The sequence below is a fragment of the Python bivittatus genome, unplaced genomic scaffold (assembly GCF_059951505.1).
Source record: "Python bivittatus isolate LINGU-HERP-01145 unplaced genomic scaffold, Pbiv_v1 ctg000020_np1212, whole genome shotgun sequence".
NCBI classification, from domain to species: Eukaryota; Metazoa; Chordata; class Lepidosauria; order Squamata; family Pythonidae; genus Python; species Python bivittatus.
Window position 1 is genome coordinate 4,591,573 of NW_028277030.1, and position 21,603 is coordinate 4,613,175.

Consider the following 21,603-nt stretch of genomic DNA (forward strand, 5'->3'; position numbering starts at 1 on the left):
AATCCAGATCCTTCACCTACATTTCCACAGAATTCACTAGGGGACATGTATCAAGATATTATATGGAACCTAGAAAGTTTGGAGCCTGAAAATTGGGAAATTGCCGATAAAACCTGTCCAGAAAATCTGGGGCAAAGCCTGAAGGTTCCAGTTCTCCTTCTAGTTCTCCAGAAACCCTCATTATGTAGTAATGAACAAATGCCTTAAAAGTTTGGCTTCTACAGAGGGCAAGCTTATTGGAGAAACCACTATTAGTAGTGAAGATCCTCTAAGTAAGCCAGATAAGGATAGTTTCTTAGATATTCTCAGATAAGATGGTAAGATGGTTGTGATCAAGGATGTAATAACTCTAAGAAATCCTAAGCTTGGATATGGAAACTCAAGCTTTACAAACTGTAGACAGTATAGGAATGAGTGCAGGATACTAGTTATTCACTCTTTATATATCTATTTGCTTGTTGGTTTATTTAATTCATTTTTAAGCTTCCTCAATCACTGGAGCAATTCTAGGCAGTGTACAGTAGTATTACGAATACAATTTAAAACAAGAACAAAGAGAAAAGAATAATTACAATAAGAGAATTAAAAACCTGAGAAAAAAGATGTGTGGAGGGAAAAATATTCAGTTTATTTTGAAGGATGCAGGCCCTGTTGCTGAAAGTATGAGGTACGGTAGAATGTTTACTTTTCATATGGCTTCAAAAAAAGGGTAATATTGTTTTAACTATTGTATTCTATTCTCAGTTGCTCAGATATAGACAGACAGACAGACAGACAGACAGACAGACAGACAGATAGATAGATAGATAGATAGATAGATAGATAGATAGATAGATAGATAGATAGAAAGTATCTATGCAACCTCCTATATTAATTTAGTTCTGAAGAACAATGAGAGTACTTTTATTTAAATATAGTCCCATAGTAAGCTTGGTACTTTTTTCCCATTAGCTCAAAGTCTCACAACAGTTTTCTGGGAGTCTGAATCCAAATTCAAATCCACGTTTCAGGCCCTAAAAACAGAAATAATCACTTATACGTTTTCCCACATCCTCTTATACTCCAGAATGCTCAATACTACCCTATCTTACTTTTTTTCTGGTAAGGTAGGCATATTAACAAAGCACTGGGTTGCATCTATTCGCAGCTTTGATTGTCTAAGCGTGCCTGCAAGGCCCATAAAAAACCTTAAAGCATTATTTGAAATAAAGGTGATCCTAGAGGCTGGCATTTTGCTTTGCAACCTGTTTAGATTCTTGGTACAAAAGAAGAGAGAGTAGGTATGAAACTTGATATGGGTTTTGTGACATGCATTTTTGTGGGAAATCTGAAGTATAGGTGTGGGAACAACAGTCATTAGCCAGTGACTCCTGTTCTGATCTCTGGAACAGATGGGGTGCAGAGCAGTGCCTGAAATTTTGGCAGATTGTAATCTTAGTATAAATAAAAGAATTCTCAAGGAAATTCTGGGCAAATTCTACTTCAGGATTTATTTGTAACTAACCAGGATTTTATTTATTTATTTGTACTTGCTTTTATACTTCTGACTCTCAGCACCTCACAAACAAAAACTCTGATAGATTTTATTTCTGCCAGCTTCAGTAGCAACCTCTATATATAGTATTGTGCAAAAGTTTTAGGTGTAAGGTTTGCCCCGTTCGACAGAGAAACTCTCGTGACACGTGTGGTTCACAAAGAAGGTTTACTCATGCGTAACGTAGTAGTCACAAGCAAAGCCAGGACTGGCTTGGTACAATTGCATCACTTGTTATATTCCCCCCTTCCCGCGCTTTTTTCCCGCCCCGCGATCACGTTGCTGCTGCGGATTATCGGCCCCCCAATAATCCCCCTTGATTGTCCATGATGGCAGGTTCGGTCAGGGTCCATTGTCCTTGATTGCCAGTTCCCCTCCGGCTGGGTTGGTCCCTCCCCGTTACGTGCAAGCCCGAGGGTTCTGTGCTGCGTTGCGATCTTGTTTCGCTGCCTGCGGCCCCGTTCATTGTTGGCTCGCGCTGTTATCAGTTTATAGTTAAAAGCTTCCGCTGCGGTTTTCCTGTTTGGCTGGGCGCAGGTGGCCCGTTAACTAGCGGCGCTTTCAGTTCCTCTTTTCCCCGCTAGCTACCGCCGGTGGATTCCGCGTGGTCTGGCTGCGAGCTTCCCTGAAGCCCCGTGCTGGCCGAACCTGACATTAGGCAGGTATGAAAAAATGCTGTAAAGTAAGAATGCTTTCAAAAATATATATTGTAACTGTTTATGTTTATCAATTTACAAAATGCAAAGTGAGCGAACAGAAGAGAAATCTAAATCAAATCAGTATTTGGTGTGACTACCCTTTGGCTTCAAACCAGCATCAATTCTTACACTTGCACACTTGTACACTTGCACAAAGTCAGGGATCTTGTAGGATTAGAGTCAGGTGTATGATAAACCAATTATATTAAGCAGGTGCTAATGATCATTAATTCATATGTAGGTTGAAACACAGTCATTAAGTGAAACAGAAACAGCTGTGTAGGAGACTTAAAACTGGGTGAGAAACAGCCAAACTTTGCTACTAGGGTGAGGTTGTGGAAGACAGTTTCATGTCACAGGTCATATAGCATGGCAAGACTGAGCAGAGCAATAAGACACAAGGTACTTCTACTGCATCAGCAAGGTCTCTCCCAGGCAAAAATTTCAAAGCAGACTGGGGTTTCCAGATGTGCTGTTCAAGCTCTTTTGAAGAAGCACAAAGAAACGGGCAGCGTTGAGGACTGTAGACGCAGTGGTCGGCCAAGGAAACTTAATGCAGCAGATGGAAGACACATCATGCTTACTTCCCTTTGACATCGGAAGATGTCCAGCAGTGCCATCAGCGCAGAACTGGCGGAAACCAGTGGGACCCAGGTATACCCGTCTACTGTCTGGAGAAGTCTGGCCAGAAGTGGTCTTCATGGAAAAATTGCGCCCAAAAAGCCATACCTCCGACGTGGAAACAAGGCTAAGCGACTCAACTATGCACGAAAACATAGGAACTGGGGTGCAGAAAAATGGCAGCAGGTGCTCTGGACTGATGAATCATAACTGGAAATACTTGGCTGTACCAGGAGGCAATTTGTTCACCAAAGAGCTGGAGAGCGGTACAATAATGAGCATCTGCAGGCAACAGTGAAGCATGGTGGAGGTTCCTTGCAAGTTTGGGGCTGCATTTCTGCAAATGGAATTGGAAATTTGGTCAGGATCAATGGTGTCCTCAGTGTTGAGAAATACAGACAGATACTTATCCATCATCCCATACCATCAGGGAGGCATGTTATTGGCCCCAAATTGATTCTACAGGAGGACAACGACCCCAAACATACAGCCAATGTCATTAAGAACTATCTTCAGCGTAGAGAAGAGCAAGGAGTCCTGGAAGTGATGGTTTGGCCCCCACAGAGCCCTGATCTCAACATCAAGTGTGACTGGGATTACATGAAGAGACAGAAGGATTTGAGGCAGCCTACATCCACAGGAGATCTGTGGTTCTCCAAGATGTTTGGAACAAACTACCTGCCAAGTTCCTTCAAAAGCTGTGTGCAAGTGTAGCTAGAATTGATGCTGTTTTAAAGGCAAAGGGTAGTCACACCAAATACTGATTTGATTTGGGGTTTTCTTCTGTTTGCTCACTTTGCATTTTGTAAATTGATAAACAAACAATTACAATATATATTTTTGAAAGCATTCTTAGTTTACAGCATTTTTTCACACCTGCCTAAAACTTTTGCACATTTATAATGTGTATAACAAAGGCTGGATACTCATTTTCTAAGAAGAGATACCAGCAACAGTTGAGATGTAACTGGTTCAAAAATGTACCTTGGGTCACCATACCATCTAAGAATCCATAATGTGTTCACTGAGTTTATGAACTTCCTTTTTCAGGGATGATTTGATCCTGTATGTTCTTGCACAGATAATCTATTTCATTGCCTACTGTAACCTTCATCTAATTAAAAACCAACCTTAGTTTACAAATTCTTATCCAGTTTATAGGCAGTGATGTAGAAACCTAGGCAGTTTCATAAGCCTACTGTGCATTGGCTCTGGACTTGTCTGACTAAATGATGTCTCCGTTTAAGAGATGAGTCAGCTTTTTTCCTGCTTTGAGTTTCTTTTGCAATACTGTGGCTTTTGGGCAGATTGTTCTCACATTGGTAGCAACTCTTCCTTTTCCCCCTCTTGAGCTCAAATGAATCATTCAGTTTCTAAACATATCCAGGTTAGTGCTTTGGTCCTCAGCTGAAGAGAAATGGAAAATAGAACCTTTATTCATTTTATCCCTACTCCTTTTGCCTGGGCTGCTGTGCACATAGGAAGATTTGCAAGAATCTACTAGTGGCCCAGATCAACCCTGGATGTTAAAGTATAGAAGTCTTGGAGTTTGTGCATTGTTTAGGATTCATTTTCCCCTCTCCCCACTGCTATTCAAGCTTTTATAGTAGTATGTAACCATGGTTAAAAATATTGGGGAAAGCATATCTTCCAATGCTTTCCTATGTGACATAGAGATGATGGCAGAACAGTTTGGACGTTTCTTTATGTTTGCAAACAAAGCCCTCAGGATATATCATTTGACATGGTGGGAATACTCTCAGTAGTTTTAGTGACTCTGTGCCAGAGTGATGCTGGCAGAAGCGTGGCAGGCCACCAGTAAGGACAGAAGGGAGGAATGAAGCTAAGAATAATCCACAACAGAGGCTGGGGCAGATGGGGTCTGCTGATGTGAGGGAAGCCTAGATGAAGGAACGCCAATCCAATCCTGAAGAATACAATGGCAGAACATATTTGTATTGTTGCCAAGGAAATGGAATGGACATGGCTGAAACATCTGGAAAATGTAAGGGCAAGGTAATAAGACCAGTCCAGTAAGACCAACAGGACCAAACTTTTCTTTTGAATCTCAATAGGGACAAAAATGACAAAGCCCTAACTGAAATGGGGAAAAAAATCAAGCTGATAGGCTAAGATGCACATCCTTGAGAATTTGGTCTGCACTGCAGCAAAAAAACCTCTTAATAGTTCTGCTAAAGTAAGAAAAGAACTATTAGTAAGTTAATATTTGCTGCTGTAGACTGATTGCTTAAATTTGGTCTGAAGCTTCTTTGCTCTACCTATGAGGAGCTCCTCGAGGTTTCATCAAGCATAAGGACTAAGGAAACAGCAAGAGAAGTTAACAAGAAGGTCTATGCCAAGGTGCTTATTTCACAGTATATTCTTTATGATATTGAGCATAATGTTCAGTAAGAGCATCCCATCTGGATACTATTACCTGTAGGATGTGCAGCTTGTATATATCTTCTAGAGGTTAGTTTCTAATGTTAAACAAAGGAAGCTGATTAAAATCAGCTGTAAAACAATTTTTTCATCTTTTTTTTACAGTGAGTATTGAATTACCTTGCCCAGAACTGTATGTCTGAACCAGAACTAAAATAAATCTTTGCTGACTTATTAAAATTAGTATATTGTTTATTTAAAGCTGAACTAAATGTAGCACTTTACTAATTTGGCAGTAGGATTTAGTACAGTATTGCTGATATCAGTATATATATTTTCATGCCTGTGAGAAATAATTGCTGATTTATTTGTGCAGTGTGCTTCAGAAAGCACATTTTAGTTGCCCCAGAAAATGTAAACATTATAACAAAATCATATTCTTTTAAAAACGAACATGAAGAACGTATTTAATTCAAAATGCAGAGATGTGAAAGAAACGTGCAGTTGCTAGTTGTAACATTTTGTATGACATAGTCATCATAAAGGGTTGTATGAGGAAGTTACACTGAACTGTCACATATTTACATATTTGCTTATGTCCCCCTATAAATTGCCAATTCTAATTTAAATGTGAATAGGACAGAAGGCTCACATGACATGGATCATACATATAGCCTAATTTTGACAAGCAGCAGTTTTTCAGGATTTTTTCCCAGTTCTACTACCTGTCATTGTTTTTAATTGGAAATCTGAATAATGGTATCTTATATATGTACATTCGTGCAGATTTGTGAAACGTTCCATATTTTAAAATATATTGTTTGGTTATGCTTATACAGATGTTATTTACGGTTCTGTTGTTTTATTTAACACAATTAATAATTGATGCTAATTGCTAAAGTCTGTTTAATGTTGCATTGAAAACTGCCATGGGCTGGCATGCCAGCAGCATGCAAGTATAGATCAGTCAAGCAAAAAATAAATGTAAAGCCAATGGGAATATGTCTCTACTAATAAGACATTTTTAAAGGAGGATTTGCTTTTTCAAATACTGAATTGTTCCTTTCTCGTAATCCTCCCTTCTGCCTTCTCCCCTTCTCAACTATTGTTGTTTTTAAAGTTAGAATGTGAATGGAGTGAAATACAGGTGTATCGCTGGATCGGATGGTAGGAAGGAATTCTAATCGAGAAGACCGAAAAGAAATTGTAGGGATAGTGTGGCCAAATTACAGCCCTCTGTGTAAGAATTTGGTGACAGTTTTGTTATACTGGCTTAGATTTGTGCACTGGAACAGTTACTTCTGCAATCTGAATTATATCTAAAGCTATATGGATTAATAGATACTGTTTTAAGTTAACATTTCAAGTATGAAAGTCTACCTCAAAACCCACAAAAATCCCATTATCTCTTAAATGTGTCTATTGAAACAAAAAGTGACAAATAAGATTCTCTAAGGGAAATATTTTGAAATTCAAAAAATGTTTTCAGAATGATTAACAGTGTTGTTTGTAGCAAATGTTCTCTGAGAAAAATCATGCCTTGCTCATGAACGCCATGTAAGGCAAATGGCCAAGGACATTTCTAATCTTTCATATACACATTTCAGCTTTATTTTCATCCAGTTGTATCTCATTTGGCTGTGTTTTTCACAATACTCTGTTCTGTTGTACAAGTTCATTTAAAGGCAGTATTCTTAGATAAAAAGTAGAATAAAACTCTTTGTATTAATAGGTACAATGATCCAGTATGAGCACGCAGTTTTAGCGTTAATTCTGTGCTACAAGAGTAAGTTTAAAACACTTTTTAATTGCGGTAATCAGTTACATACCCTTTCCAAGCAATGGGTGATGTGTGTGTGTGTATATATACCCACATGCACACACATTCATTCATTCATGGGGCAAGGTGCTTATTTTTTTACAACATTTTTATACTGCCCAAATCAACTCTGGATGTTTAACCATTAAAAAAAAAAAAGCAATCCTTAAAGGTGAACTCAACTGGCTTGAACCAGCATAACATAACTAAAAAACAGTTACCTAATCACCATCAACTCAGATTAGTTACTGCTTTAGAAAGGAGATAATTTAGAGCTATCCAGAATGCCAAGACTGAAGGGATGAGCTATATCTCAAGGGTCAGCATGTTCCACACTATTGGGGCAACTACCAAGAAGGCCTGCCTTCTGTGATCTGCACATGTCCCTTCTACCTCAAGCAAGGACTGGACTTTGAGCAAGCCCTTCCTTGATGCTTTTACAAGATAGGCAGAATCATTTGGTAAGGTGGTCCCTGATGTAATCTGGTGCTCTACCATAACTGAAGTTTACTGACAACAGTGCAACGATTACGTAATAGGTATTATCCTGCTAGGATTCTGGCCGCTGCATCCTGTACCAGTTATAACTTCTGAGGTGTCTTCCAAGGCAGCCTAGATGGAGCATGCTGCAATAGTTATGCCATGCAGTGATAACAGTGTAAGTTCTCATCTCCAAGACCCATAAGTGGCCCACCAGCCTAAGCCAAGTGAAAGGTCCCCTGCCACAACTTCCACTGCTACTCCATCAACTGCCATGTTTCTATGAGAAAGGTCAAGTCATGGCTTTGCTCTTTGTTCCACATGGTGCAAAATCTTGTATGTTATCTTATGAGCATGTGAGATAAGTGCAATTCTTAAGTAGCTTGAGCATTCTTTAGTACTACCCTTTTTTGATATTAAAATAAAAATTGATATTTTCCCTTGGCCATTGCTATGTGTTTCCATATCTGCTTACAAAGCACATTTATCAATTTAACTGCTTTCTCTTAAAAAATTTGAAACATTTCTACTCCTGCAGCTGTGCTGTTAGTAATATTTTCTTTTAACTTCACTTTTCCAAAATGTTTGGGTGTACTTTAGTGACCAAATCTTCATACATACATATTTTCAGTTTGGGGATCTTTTTTGTACAGTTCATCCACATATTTGTGCTATCTTATCTTTTCCCAGTAGACTTTGTCTTTTATCATTTGTCATTCCATCATCTTTGCATAAAACTTTTCCTTGATTTCTGTATTTTCTTAAATAAATAGTTTGTCTAATAACTTGTCCTCTCCACTGGATTGTTATCCTCAATTTCTTTGCATTGATTTTTTTTTTAATATAGAACACCTTGTGCCTTCTTGATCTTTTCTGAAGCTCAGTGTTTCTTCAGCTATTCTCAGTGTGTCAGTAGACAACCATTTTGCTTTCTTTTGCCTTTTGCATTTTGTGGCTTTTTTGTTTACATCATCTTTAATAATGTCATGAATTTTATTCCAGAGTTCCTCAGGGCATCTGTTTATCAGATCTAATTCATTAAATCTATTCTTTGCTTTTATCACATAGGAAATATGGCTGAAGACATATCTCATTTGTCCAATGATTTTGCTTTCTTTAGTTTAAGCTGGAGATTTACAAGGAGGACTTCATGATCTCAGCTACAGTTAGCAGCAGGTCCAGTTTTTGCTAACTACAAAGTTCTTGTCCACAGAAAAAGGCCTGATACTCCTGAAATGTGAAATGACCCATTCCAGTCCATTTCATTTGGCTGATTTCCAGAATGTTGATGTTCAGTCTTGACATTTCTGCTCTGACAACATCAAGTTTGCCTTGGTTCATGGTTCTTACATTCTACCAACCAATGTTATACTGTATATATCTTTGCAGCACTAAACTCTCCTTTAGAAACCAGATGTCTTTTTGGCTTTAATCCACCCATATTACAAGCACCAGGTATACTTGTACTTGGCCCCTGCTTTTCCCAAGTACTTTGCTGGACAGCTTCCAACCTGAAAGGTTCATTTTCTGGTAAGATATTGTCAACCCTTTGAGGTAAGCCAGGTCAGGAGACAGATGCCACAAAGACTACTGTAACTCTAATATTGTAGGATATAATGAGAGAATATTGAAAGCCTAACAGAGATTCTCTCTCCCCCCTCTTATACCAAGAAAATCAAAGCAGGACAACTTTGAGTTTCTTCCTCACTCCTTCCTCCCTTTCAGGGTGAAGCTGGTGTTTGCCCAATGACAGTTCAATGCCTTCTTCAAAGCCATCTCTGTAATCTTCTACAGATATTGACACTGTCTTGGTTGTGAATGTCCATTTGGTTTTCTTGGCAGTGGACCACAGTGAATAAGGCCCTTCTTCTATGACCTGATATAATCCTTCTGAGGATGTATACTCTTAACAGTATAGCTTGTAGTATTATTGAGATGCACAAGCCCCTTCATTACTACAAAGTAACAATCCACAAGGGTAATTTTAAAAATAAAACAAGAGTTCAAGATTAGCAAGGAGCAATCCCAACCCATACACTTCCCTTACAGGCTCCTCTATGCTGTTTCCCCTACTCCCTTGCCTAGATATTTATCAGAACAGAATTGATCAGTCCATATCCATTGATCACCACACTGACAGAGGCAGAAATAGAGATTTTAACAGAAAAGAATGTTCCGAAGATTGACTTCATGCCCATACCTCTTACTTTAAAAAATCCACAAAGACCCCAACAAACACAAGAATGTTACTTGCTGCTGCATAATCACAGACATAATCAGATACAATGGAATCCATCCATTGGTATGGGTCTGATTTCTATGTCTCCATGCCTGTAGTGCTGTACCAATAACCTAAGCCATTGGTGCTGTACCATGCTAAGAACCAAGCATATGTCCTCTAAATGACTTAAAGCAACTTTTGATACATGAAGTTAAAAAAAAAAGTTGCCCAAAACAATAAAATGGGCTCATTTAACAGCTTCTGGATCCTGTGAAAGTCTTCACCTTGTCAGACTTCTTGTTTGTATTATATACATGAAGGTTGCAGAGTTCTGATTCCAAACTGTATTTTATCAGATAAAATACAGTTATACAGTATCTGTATACTGTATACAGTATATTTACTGTACAGATAAAACTGTATTTTATCTACTTAGTCCAAAGCTATATATTTTTGATTTTTGATAATTAGAAACCAGAGAGGTTTATTATTTCACACATTACTGCTGCTGCTGCTACTACCACTGCTGCTGGAAATAAGCCACTATCTGCTTTCTGATAGTGCTGAACACAGACTATGTAGAAGCACGAGGCCATCGCTATCAGGAAAGCGGATAGTTTGCCTTTTTTGCATTCAATTTGGTAAATCAATATGTAGTTTCCTTGAATAAGCAATTGTAGCATACTGTTTTGAATAAATGCTACTCTCTACAGTAACAAAGGAAGTGTTTTCATAAGTTTATAATATAGCATGTAATTGCCATCCAGTATGAGTTGCAGCCATCAGAAAGACATGTTACTGACTGTCTCAGAATAATGCAAATTTTATCCTGGGTATATACTTCAAAAATGTTCTATAATATCAGAAAACAAGGTAAAAGATTATATAAATGATTGCTTCATAATATGATTTCGTGAAAGAATCTCTCCTGTTTCTTTAAGCAGAGCTAAGGCCAAATTCTGGCAATTTGCTTATTTGATCTCTGCTCTTTGTGAACGTATTAGAATGTTTGTCAAAGATGCATTTTTTTGGTTTATGAATGTTCAGATTGGTGAGTCACATTGAGATCCTCTGCTAATAGGTCCCATTGACTCTGAAGGTCCCTGTTTATGCAGGACTTTTGGAGAATGCGGATTTTTTGTGTCCTCATTCTTTATAAATAACTGCTCCTAATTTTACCTGTTGGAAATGTCTTATTAAAATTATTTTAAGTATGAGTTGCTAGAATTGTCCCTTGGGGATCTGTTCCATGCTGCAACCTCTATTAAAAATTGGTGGGGAAATGCACAAGCTTGAATGCTGAGGCACCATGCCATGAATAGCTTCTATTTCCCACACACCAGTTTGAGGTATGTTAATAGCATATTGTAGGGCAATTATAGGCTTATTCAGACATGAATAAGCAAAGGGATGGGACAGAGCCAAATATCCCAATTTCTAACATCACACATATAAAGTCAACCTTCCCCAGGTATTGGTGAGTAAATGGCAGCATCAGTGGCAAGAGGATATTTCTGCATTTCAGTAAGACACAGCACAAGTGGCTGCAGAGAGGGGACTTTTGTTCATGCACATAGCTACTATCATCAATTCTTTATTACAGTCACAGACCAGCATAAGGAGGGTGGGGTACAGTCAATTAAAAAGCATAAAAATATGGTTGATTTAATTTATAAGGCCACCCAATTCCATCATGAGTTTGGGTGGCAACAATATTTAAACCACTTAGAACAATAAAAAAAAGAAAATAACATCTGGAATAAAATCTTTGACAGGCCATTCATCACATAAGGTACCTGTAGTCCACTCTATCTCTAAACCTGGGTGAAGGGCCAAGTTTAAAGAGCTTGTTTATGCAGGGTATGCATATAGATATCTGAGGGGATGCTGTTCTCAAGGGCAGGCATGACAGAGAAGGCCGCTTCCTGGGTCCCATCGGATGACTCTGTTTAATTGATGGGACCTAGAGCATGCTGACTCTGCTGCATCTGTAGGACGGACAGAAACTCTGGAAGACAAGCCTATGCTCTGAAGGACTTTGTAGGTAATAACCAACACCTTGAATTGTGCTGTATATGAGTTACTAAGGAATTGGGAGGCACCCCCTTCTCAGAGTCAGAGCTAAATTCATGTACAATGCCTTAGAATGGCAGATTTTCAAAATATCGCGAGGGAACACTTGTGGCATCCATCAAGAACTTCAAATTATTGAAATGAATTCTACATTGTTTTCTCAGTTTTGAGACTGAAAGCAAGAGGATATCTGTTTATGTGTACTGCACAGGAAATTTTTTGAAACTGTTTCCCATAAAGTTGGGAATTGTTATTATGACAGTACTGTATAAAGAAATCACTGTTATCTATATGTTGAGATACATATATTTTTTCAGTTGGCAGCTGTTTCGCTTTTTAATTTATGAGAGTTTTGCAAATATAGAGAAGATTAATGCTGGAGAAGCCTAAAATTAAGCAATTAGGAAAGATCTAGTTAGCATATACAGGTTGTCAGATCATGGTAATAAAATGTAGTAAAAATAAATGTTACTGATTGGCATAATAGTGTCATTATAATATATGTAAACATTTTTGAGACTTCACCATCACCTGCAACACTTCACTACTATAATTTTCCTTGGAAATTTGATGACTCATTGGTTTCCAGATAATACTGACATATTAATATAACAACCGAAGACCATTGTTTAAATATATTTTAAATTTTTGAATGGTTATGTGCATATTTTCTTTTATGGTAAAGCCTCATAAAACCTAAATAGCTTATAAGGTTAAAATTATGTAACATTCATAAATTCATATATCTATACCATTAAAAGTGTGAGTTTTATCCACATGTAAATAGAAGCAGTGTTTCTTAAAACATTGGCCCTCATTATTCTAGAGTAATAGTTTTCATTACTTTTATTTGCTGTTCTCAATACATTTTTAAATATACAATCCCAAATTTGGAATTAACCTTTTAACCTTTGGCTTTTTTAGCTAGTGTTGATCATTTTCAGAGTGGCCCTCAGAAATAATGGGATTTAAAAAAAAAAAAAAAAGTGGGGGAGATGTCTTTCTGAGTTGATTCAGAATGTTTTCTGGGCATTGTGGACTTAAAAAGTCTTTTAGCCCCTTTTGCCTAGGAAAAAGCACCTGCATATCTCCATCAAGGTCATCTTCGTTATTCTCTACATGTACAGTAGCCTCTGAAAAACAAAACAGATGGACATTTTATTCCCTTACATTCCTATGATTTTTTTTCCCATTAAATATATATATATATATTCCCAGTTTCTTGGTAGGGACAGCCACCTGAACTAGTTAGCAAGATTGAACTTGCTTTTTGTTTAGCCTGCCCACAAGGCACAAGGCTAAAACAAAGCAACTGAATTATTCCTTGCTAATGTTTTATGCCTAGCTGCAAAAGGAGAAACAAAAAAGAGGACAGCTATTGGTATAATGTAATTACATGAATAACAAGACTAAAAGAAGACATGCCCTGAATATATACAAGCACCAAAGTGCAATATACCAGCTAACCAAGCCATAATTATATTAACAGTTTTGCCTTTCCTCAATCCTTAGTAGCATTAGCAGTATTTCTTTGCAAAGCACAGTTGTGGAAGCAGACACACAACTCTGGGTTATCTGCCCTCAAATAAACCATCCTAAAACACGTAAGCAGCATACCCATGTACCTACCTACCTGAACTCTAATTATAGCTACCTACCCACATGAACATGCACTTCCCCACTAACTAAAAATTAGTTCTCACACTGTCAGAAGTAAACAGCCTGATACAGGTTTTGACCATTGGTAGAACAAGGAGCAGATGGAAGCAGTTTCTCCTGGCCCAAAAACAGCCACTCCAGGAGGCTGAAGGAAAAGATGCAAAAAATTTAACACAGATTGTTATAAATAAAGCTCATATTTGCTACATCAAAAGCACTGGAAGTCTAAGAATGATTTCTTAACTTTTCTATAATACATTGTATTCAGCAGAAATTCTTGAATTCTTGCGTGGTTAAACTGGTTTCAGTCCAGCCTGCTGGGTAGAATCCTGTTTGTAACTTACATGAGATTGTCTCTGAAGGCTACTCATAAATTGTAGATGATAGAATATGTAGGCAGCTGAGAACTGCTAAAACCATATTAGGCCTCTATTGAGGCATTGCATTGGCTTCCAGTAGGTTTCTGACTCCAGTTTTAAGTGCTAGCTTGTCAGCCTCCCAGGCAGACCAGACAGGAAACACGACAAGATGAGCTAATTCTACATTATTGTAAGGCTATATTAACAGAATCTTGCAAGTCTGAAAGTACAAATCTCCCTCCATCCCTTTTTACCACCTGATCGGTTAGGGTGGGTCCTTTCTAAGTTTCTTTCTCTGCCCCTTATGCAGCTGCGGGCTCTTCCCCCTTTTATCTGATCATTCCCTAGGCAGCATCTCTTCCTCTCGTCTCTCAAGGTCATTCCCACATACCGTTACAAGCTTTAACCTACAAAGTCCTACATGACTTTGCTCCCAGGTGTCTTCAAGACTGCCTTCTCCAGATGAAACTGGCCCATCCTGTGCACTCTTCCCCTTATATGTGAGTGGGGCTCAGAGACAGGGTTTCTCCATGGTGCTCCCCCCATGGAACAGCTGGCCCCCAGAGGCCCAGCTGGCACTTGCCCATGGGTCCTCCTGGAGAATGGCTAAACAAGAAGTCTTCTGGAGGGCCTTCTAGTTATACTTTGCTGCCATATACACTAGGGCTGGCCCCATGGTTATTCTTTCTGTTGTTTTATTATCCTATTAATATTATTTGTTATTTTATTTACTTTATGCTGAATTGGATTTCTTTGTATTTGGGGTTTTAATTGCAATTTTTAATTAAAGATTTTATTGGGGAAATAAACAGAATAAACCAACAGAAATAAAATAATACAATAGTAGTGGTGTGATAAAAAATACATCAGAGACATTAAAATAGGCTAAAACATAAGAAATCTTGTTTGTTCAGCTTTTTCAGTTTTATTTGTATAAATAAACTGCTATAAATTGCTTTCTCTTCAGCAGGATGTAAATATAATAAATCTATAAATACACATAAACTTAGCAGTCAGACTAGTAGATGTGTAAGTGCAAACAAGTGTCTACTGTCTGGCCGTTACCTTCACTTCTGCTTTTCCCTCAGCGTTCTTCTCCTCTATTCGCCCATCCTTTCTCAGGCAACAGCAGCATGGGCATGACTGGCTGCTATACTGGCTAGTCTGGAGAAGATTATAAACAGGCAACCCAATCACATGACACAAATCAGCAATCAGAAGATTCCATACCAAACACATACACACACACACACACGTATGTATATGTATATGTATATGTATATGTATATGTATATGTATATGTATATGTATTTAATGCTCAGAAAAGCTAAGTTCTTTCGGAGAGTGGAATAAAACTTTACTTGTTTCAAGTTCCTAACAATCCAAACTGCTGATCTGAGGTCACGTGATTGTGATTTGTGACCTTTTTTACAACAGTCATAAAGCAAATCACCGTGTCATTAAATGAATCACATGGTTGTTAAGTGAATCACATGGTCATTAAGTGAATTCTGGCAAAAAAAGTCCATTGGGGAAGCTGGATTTGTTTAACAACCACTTGATTTGTTTAACAACCATGGCAATTCACTTTACGACTGTTGTAAAAATGGTTGTATAATTGGGTCCGGTCACATGGTGACTCACTTAATGACCGCCCCACTTAACAATCTACAGTATTTTCCAGTCCCTATTGTGGTTGTTAAGCGAGGACTACCTGTAGTTTCCATTTCTCTTACTGTAATTAAAGCCTGAAAATGTTATTCCCCAATCATGTCTTATAAGTTTTAAGGTGACTATGTTTTCTTTCTTACACACAAAATAGGAAAAAAATCCACAAGGAACACTTGATTAAAATGCTGTAGTGTAGGTGTTATTCATAATTTTATTCATTTTGACAAAATCATAATTTAGACATAGTAATAATATATAGTTGTGGTCTGAGGTCGCAGATATTTTTTTATGTTTTAAGCAATCATAATAAAGGCATAATCAGATAGTGTGGTTTGCTTCCTTATAGTTAAAAACTATCTTGGACTATGTTGTAATTAGAAAAGATTATTCTAATCCAGAAAACAAGTGAAGCTGTTCCATTTGCTAACATTTTCTCAGTTGAAGTTCTTTCACTGAGCTACATATGTCTGTTTGGTCACAGTAGAGTAGATGATCCACCATAGGCCAATATGCGCGTGTGTTTGAGTTACACTCTAAAGTCTTTTCCCATCTGACATTAAAGGCAAATTTTCAGCGTTTATCTTTGTAACAGCAAATATTTTGTTTCATATGCTATTTATTTCTACCAATAAACAAGCTGATGTAAGTTTGCTTAGCGTTGGGTGGGGGGGAGTTGTTTGGTCTGAAACATTTTAGAACTGAGAATGATCTTCTTTTCTATGCACAAAGATGAGGTTGCATCCTGCTGTCCTGGCTATGCTGGCAAAAGATTGCAACTAAGAGTGCTTTGGGTAGTGCTCTGTCAGTCTCTTATTTCCCGGAAAACCTGTGTGATATCACGTAATCCTTTGGACTGGCTAGTACAGGACAGCATCCTGGAAGAGGAGCAAGTAGACTTCAAGAAGGAACAGTTGACCCTTCATCACTATGTCATCTTTTCATTATTTAAGAGAAAATACGTATTAGCCGTCTGCAAGGGATCCTTTGTGTTGCCTTTATTGATTTAAAAGCAGCATTTGACTCAGTCCTCAGGAGCAGGTTGTGGGAGAAACTGCCACCTACTTTTATTGATCAATATTCTTTGCGGCTAATCAGGAAACATCGCGGAAATAATGTAGTGCCAGTCCATTGTGATCACCAAGACCACTTGTCATGCTCAAATCATGTTCTCAGTGGGGTTAACCAAAGTTGCAATTTGGTGTTCCTTCTTTTCAATGTGTTATCAGCACAGTAATACAAGAACCTGAGTTCCATCCTCATATGTTGGGCAACAGGCCTCTTTCAGTATTTTTATCTGCTGATGATGATGTAGCAATCCTCTCTGTAACGCAAGGTGGACTGAGATGGACTCCTCGTGTTGTTGCATATTATTGCAGCCAGAAGCAACTTGTCATCAGTTACAATAACGTTAAAATAGTTGCTTTCTCCAAATGAACTCTCACCTTCCCTGTTAGAAGGAAGGTTTCATAATGTTCCTGTGCAACAGCCATTTTGCCTTTGAACGTTGGAGGAAATAGAAAGTTTCTCCTCTGTGCTCTTGGGATGCCCCTTCACTGTATGGCAAACTAAATTAATAATACCTATAATAATGCACAACCATTCTAGCTCGGAGGAGATTATCTGCCTCCTGTTAGACCTTCAGAAGGGGTTCTGCCTGCAGTTGCCCTACCTTTGGGATGTTTAACTGTCCAGTAATTTTGATGCTTGCTTTCCCTTATAAGCTATTTTGCCCATTTATGATTATTTTATTTATTACTCTGGCTGTTTTCATACAAGTGTTTCTCTTTCTTTTTTTTTCTTTTGGTTTATATGCTTTGGTCTTTAACTGTAAGGTCAAAAAATTCAAACATTAAAATTAAAACCCAGTCTTACTGAACAATTATTACTAAGCTGCTCTTTCTTATTTAGATCGATATTATGCCACTGTAGTATGTTTTGTTTCTATCTTATATTTAAGTATAGTTTAAGTGTCTTTAGATCATTTAAACTGCTGGTTATATTTATTTACTTATTTTACTTGAACTGTTTAGCACACTTGGATATAATCAAGTTAGCTTGAAATAATGGTCAGAGGTGAACTTAGGTTATTACTGGGTTGTGGCTCCATTGTGCTAAAACTGTTTGCCTCCTATTCAGCAAAGATTGACATAATATTAGCTGTTTTGTTCAAAAGAATTCTCTAGGTCCATACAAAATTTGAAAAAGATGTATTATATTAACAGCACACTAACATCAATTTTCTAAGCAGTTATTAAATATATTGAGTAAATGCATGCTTGGATATAAGTCCACTGGGTTCATCCAAATTACACCAATGAGGTATTCATCCCGTTCTTTGTATTATAATTTTACCCAGCTTTTCTGTATTTTATGCTGGAAACATAAGTACCTTGTGTATCCTTAAACTAATCAGAATAAGAAGCTACTTTCCTGTGCCAAAAAAATAGAACTATCATTTTTCACATTCTTATATTTTCCAGTTCAGTTTCAAGTCAGATTATGTTACTGTGACTTCTGAATTCCTGAAAGTTCTCTCGTCTTTGTAACTGCAAAAGCCCTCCTGAGCATTTCAAAGAAAAAAACTGAAGCTTTTTAAAGCAGTATGTTTTGTGTTGTGCCTACCAGATACAGTTCACATTTTGTGTGCATGTGATTAGAGTGGAAAAAAAATAATGCAGTCCAGTATTATGATTTATTGACTAAATCTTTTTCCTGCTGAACACTTGCCAAAAGTGAAAACTACCTCCCCCCTACATATTAGAAACAGCTACTGTTTTAACTGCTGAATAGTCCTATTTCAAATCATAGCAGCAGCATTAAATCTCACATTAATAATATCCTTCTTCAGCCAATATTACAAAGTAAAACTATTGCTAATATGGCAAATGAAAGTTAAAATTTCTTCCATCTGTTCTCAGGTGCATTTCTCACATCTATATCCGTATATATATTCATAAACATAAACCTTATTATTATCTTATATTTCAAATGTAAAAAATCATGTAAGGCATTTTTCTAGTTAGTATCTAACTCTTTGGCCTATCTATCATATTCCAGGGCTTCCATGAAGCATATGTTTATGTATTTTTTCTATATCTGTAGTAGTTTTGAATATTAATTATTTTTTTAAAATTAATTTTTGTACTTCTACAAATAACTATATTTTGCCATAGTGCTAAAAAGGCCAGTGGCATCATTATGAACTATTTCTGAGAATGCAGCCAAAAAAGTGTACAGTTGGTAGAGTTACGTAAATATGGGCTTCTTCATAACTAGGTAGAATTCATTTAAGTAAACAGGAAAAAGCTGGAAGAGCTAGGAAAAGGGAAAATAAATGTCACTGTAGAAATTCTCACAAAGATTCATGCATTAAGAAACCTAGAAGTAAAACCTAAAGAGCTGCCGAACTTTATATTAGCAGAATGTGTGTAACGCTTTGCAGTGCTGGCAGTATTGTCTAAATGTCATGAAAGCCACTTCTTGACATGTGTCCAAATCCCAAAGAAGTTTTGATTCTCATTCTGGGCACCAAGGATCAGTATGCATGATGTCTGTATTAGTTTTGTCTCCTTTGAGCCTAGAAGGCTAATATAAGATTTTAGCATGAAGCAGGGCTATCACTTATGCCTTCCATTGACCCTTTTTCTATCAGTTCATAGAGGTTTGAACTGAAATGCTAAAATCTGCAATGAAATCATCTTCCACTGAAAGACAACTGAATAAGAAGAACTAGAACATGGATGTCAGCTTCTGGACAAGATTCTTACTGTGGAGAGAATATGGTTAAGAATTGTCAGTTTACAACAGTTGGCTTCTGCCCACTAATGATCAACCCCAGCCATCACTATGATGTTCAGTGCTTGTCATCCCACCTGTCCTTGCTGAGCAGAAAAGCAAACCCAAAATAACCCATAAGAAAAACAATATAACAGGCAGATATCAGATTAAGTCGTAAACACTCCAGCAGCAGCTGTTTCTATCTCTGTTAGTCTGTGAGATAGAAACAAATTAGAAACTGGCACACGCTTAATCAGTTGTCATTGTCATCATCATTGTTGTCCAGTGTTTATTGTTGCAAGTTTTTAAACAGAACCAGTAGTTTGAACTGTGGAAGGGTATCTACTTTGCAATTGTTCATCTCAGAATTATCTAGCTTTCCTAATTTCTTATTTATATATTTCCTAATTTCTTATTTCTTATTGTGTAGCTTTCCTAATTTCTAATTTATATATTATTGGAGTGAGTACTAAGAATTTTGTGTTCAGCAGAGTGAATACATACTAAAGATGAGAGGGATTTAAAATATAAATATAAATACACACACACACACACACACTGTATGCTGGTTGAATCCAGCAGGTTCTCAGCTTAGTGAAAAATGGTTTGAGAAAACAGTCAAGGATCTAACACAGTGATGCATAGGAGCAGCTGTCACTACCCTAACATTCAGGCAATACAACAAGTTGCTAAAAGGATGGAGGGTTAGGAGAGTTAGCCTGGAATGGAATTATGTAAATGGAACTATATTTATAGATATTATAGCATCCTGTTACTTGTGGGTTTGAGTCCTTAATATGAAAAATAGAATATTACCCCATATACTGTAGGAAGTGTTATTTGTAAGATGAAGTATTTTTACAATAAAAAGTAATACCTCATCCAAGTTGAGCTGGACTCCTGATGACGTCATGGGCATGTCCATGTATTTTTCTCAGCCACAGTACATAGGTAGGTTGCTTTGCCTTATTTTCAGATTTTTTAATCAACTTTTCAATCTAGCCTACAGCACTGAAATTTTCTGGAATTCTCTTTCAGACGTTAATCAGGCCTAACCATCTTTAGATTTCAGGTTGATCCAGAAAAGATTGACCAGAATAACAATTGTCAAAATAAATTCAGCAAAATGAAAATCTTAAAGTGGCTAGTGAAGGTACAGGTTGTAATTCTACTGATTTTTTTTAAAATGGTCTTAAGTTCTAAATTTAGTTGATGTAGAGTCATATGTCTGCAGTGTGCGTTTTTTCTATGCTACTTTATTTAAATAACCATAGTTCTACAAAATATCAGGTTGCCATGTCACTTCTGATCTTCTCTTTTGTTTACAGTTGCAACAAGCCTCTGAAGTTTCTCAGATGAGAGGAGCTAGAGTAATCTCTGCAGAAGATCTCATTTTTTTGATGCGCAAAGATAAGGTACGATAGTATAAATGAACTGATGCTGTAAATTATACCATGAATCAGTGAGTGTTTTCTCCATCCACCCAACAGGAAAGTGCAAAACTTATAATTCAGTCACCATCATATCAATAAGATACAGCAGCTCCTCTAATATCAAAAAACCCCGTCTCCTACTCTCTATGCAGAAAAGGGAAAAATAACTTGTTATTTCATCCCACCCCATATTTTTATTATATGCTCCAACTATTTGTAATTGTGCTTTGCGATGTCATTTATCCTGCTTACATTAGAAGGAAGGATTAATTGCAACTGGACTTGAAAAATCTTAGAGATATTGATAAGAAGTGAAAATTGCTTGACTTCCAAAATTCTCATTGAAAGCAGTAATAATGGTATGACACCAAACTTTTATGGTTAAACCCTTTTTTTCTCAGTAGCTGAAATAATAGTGGAGAATGTTTTTTAGAGAGATTGTCAAACTGTTTATAAAGTGACTACTGTAGAAAGATTAAGAACAGCAACACTGATAAGATTGCCTGTGAAATCTTCTAGGGAACTCTGAGTTCAGCCAGTGGGAGACAGAATGAGTCAAGAGTTTCCTTAATGGAAAAGCAGCCACCCCAATCCCACCTCAGGCTCATATGCTTCAATTTTGCTAATTGCAAAATGGAAGTTTTGTCATTTGAGATTTATTGCAACTAAACTAGAAAAAAGGAGGAACTGGCTGTACCAGTTGGAACATCCATTGGAACAGGCTGTCACATGTTCTCCTTTACTGGAGGTCTTCAAAAAGAGATTGGGATGCTCATCTATCTAGTGGATCTTGCACTGAGTAGGGAGTTGGACTAGGTCAGGATTCCTCAACCTCAGCAACTTCAAGATGGGTGGACTTCAACTCCCAGAATTCCC

The 21,603-nt window shown here is 37.3% G+C and overlaps 1 protein-coding gene across 5 annotated transcripts in view; it reads left to right on the forward strand.

Annotated features, from left to right (window-relative positions):
* SUPT3H (SPT3 homolog, SAGA and STAGA complex component) overlaps positions 1 to 21,603 on the forward strand; it is a 271,532-nt gene that overhangs the window by 152,319 nt on the left and 97,610 nt on the right. For all 5 annotated transcript variants that reach the window (XM_088133730.1, XM_088133734.1, XM_088133738.1 and 2 more), the window contains exon 4: positions 20,623 to 20,709. In XM_088133730.1, coding sequence (XP_087989856.1) covers positions 20,623 to 20,709 — 87 coding nt within the window. The remainder of the gene's footprint in view (positions 1 to 20,622; positions 20,710 to 21,603) is intronic.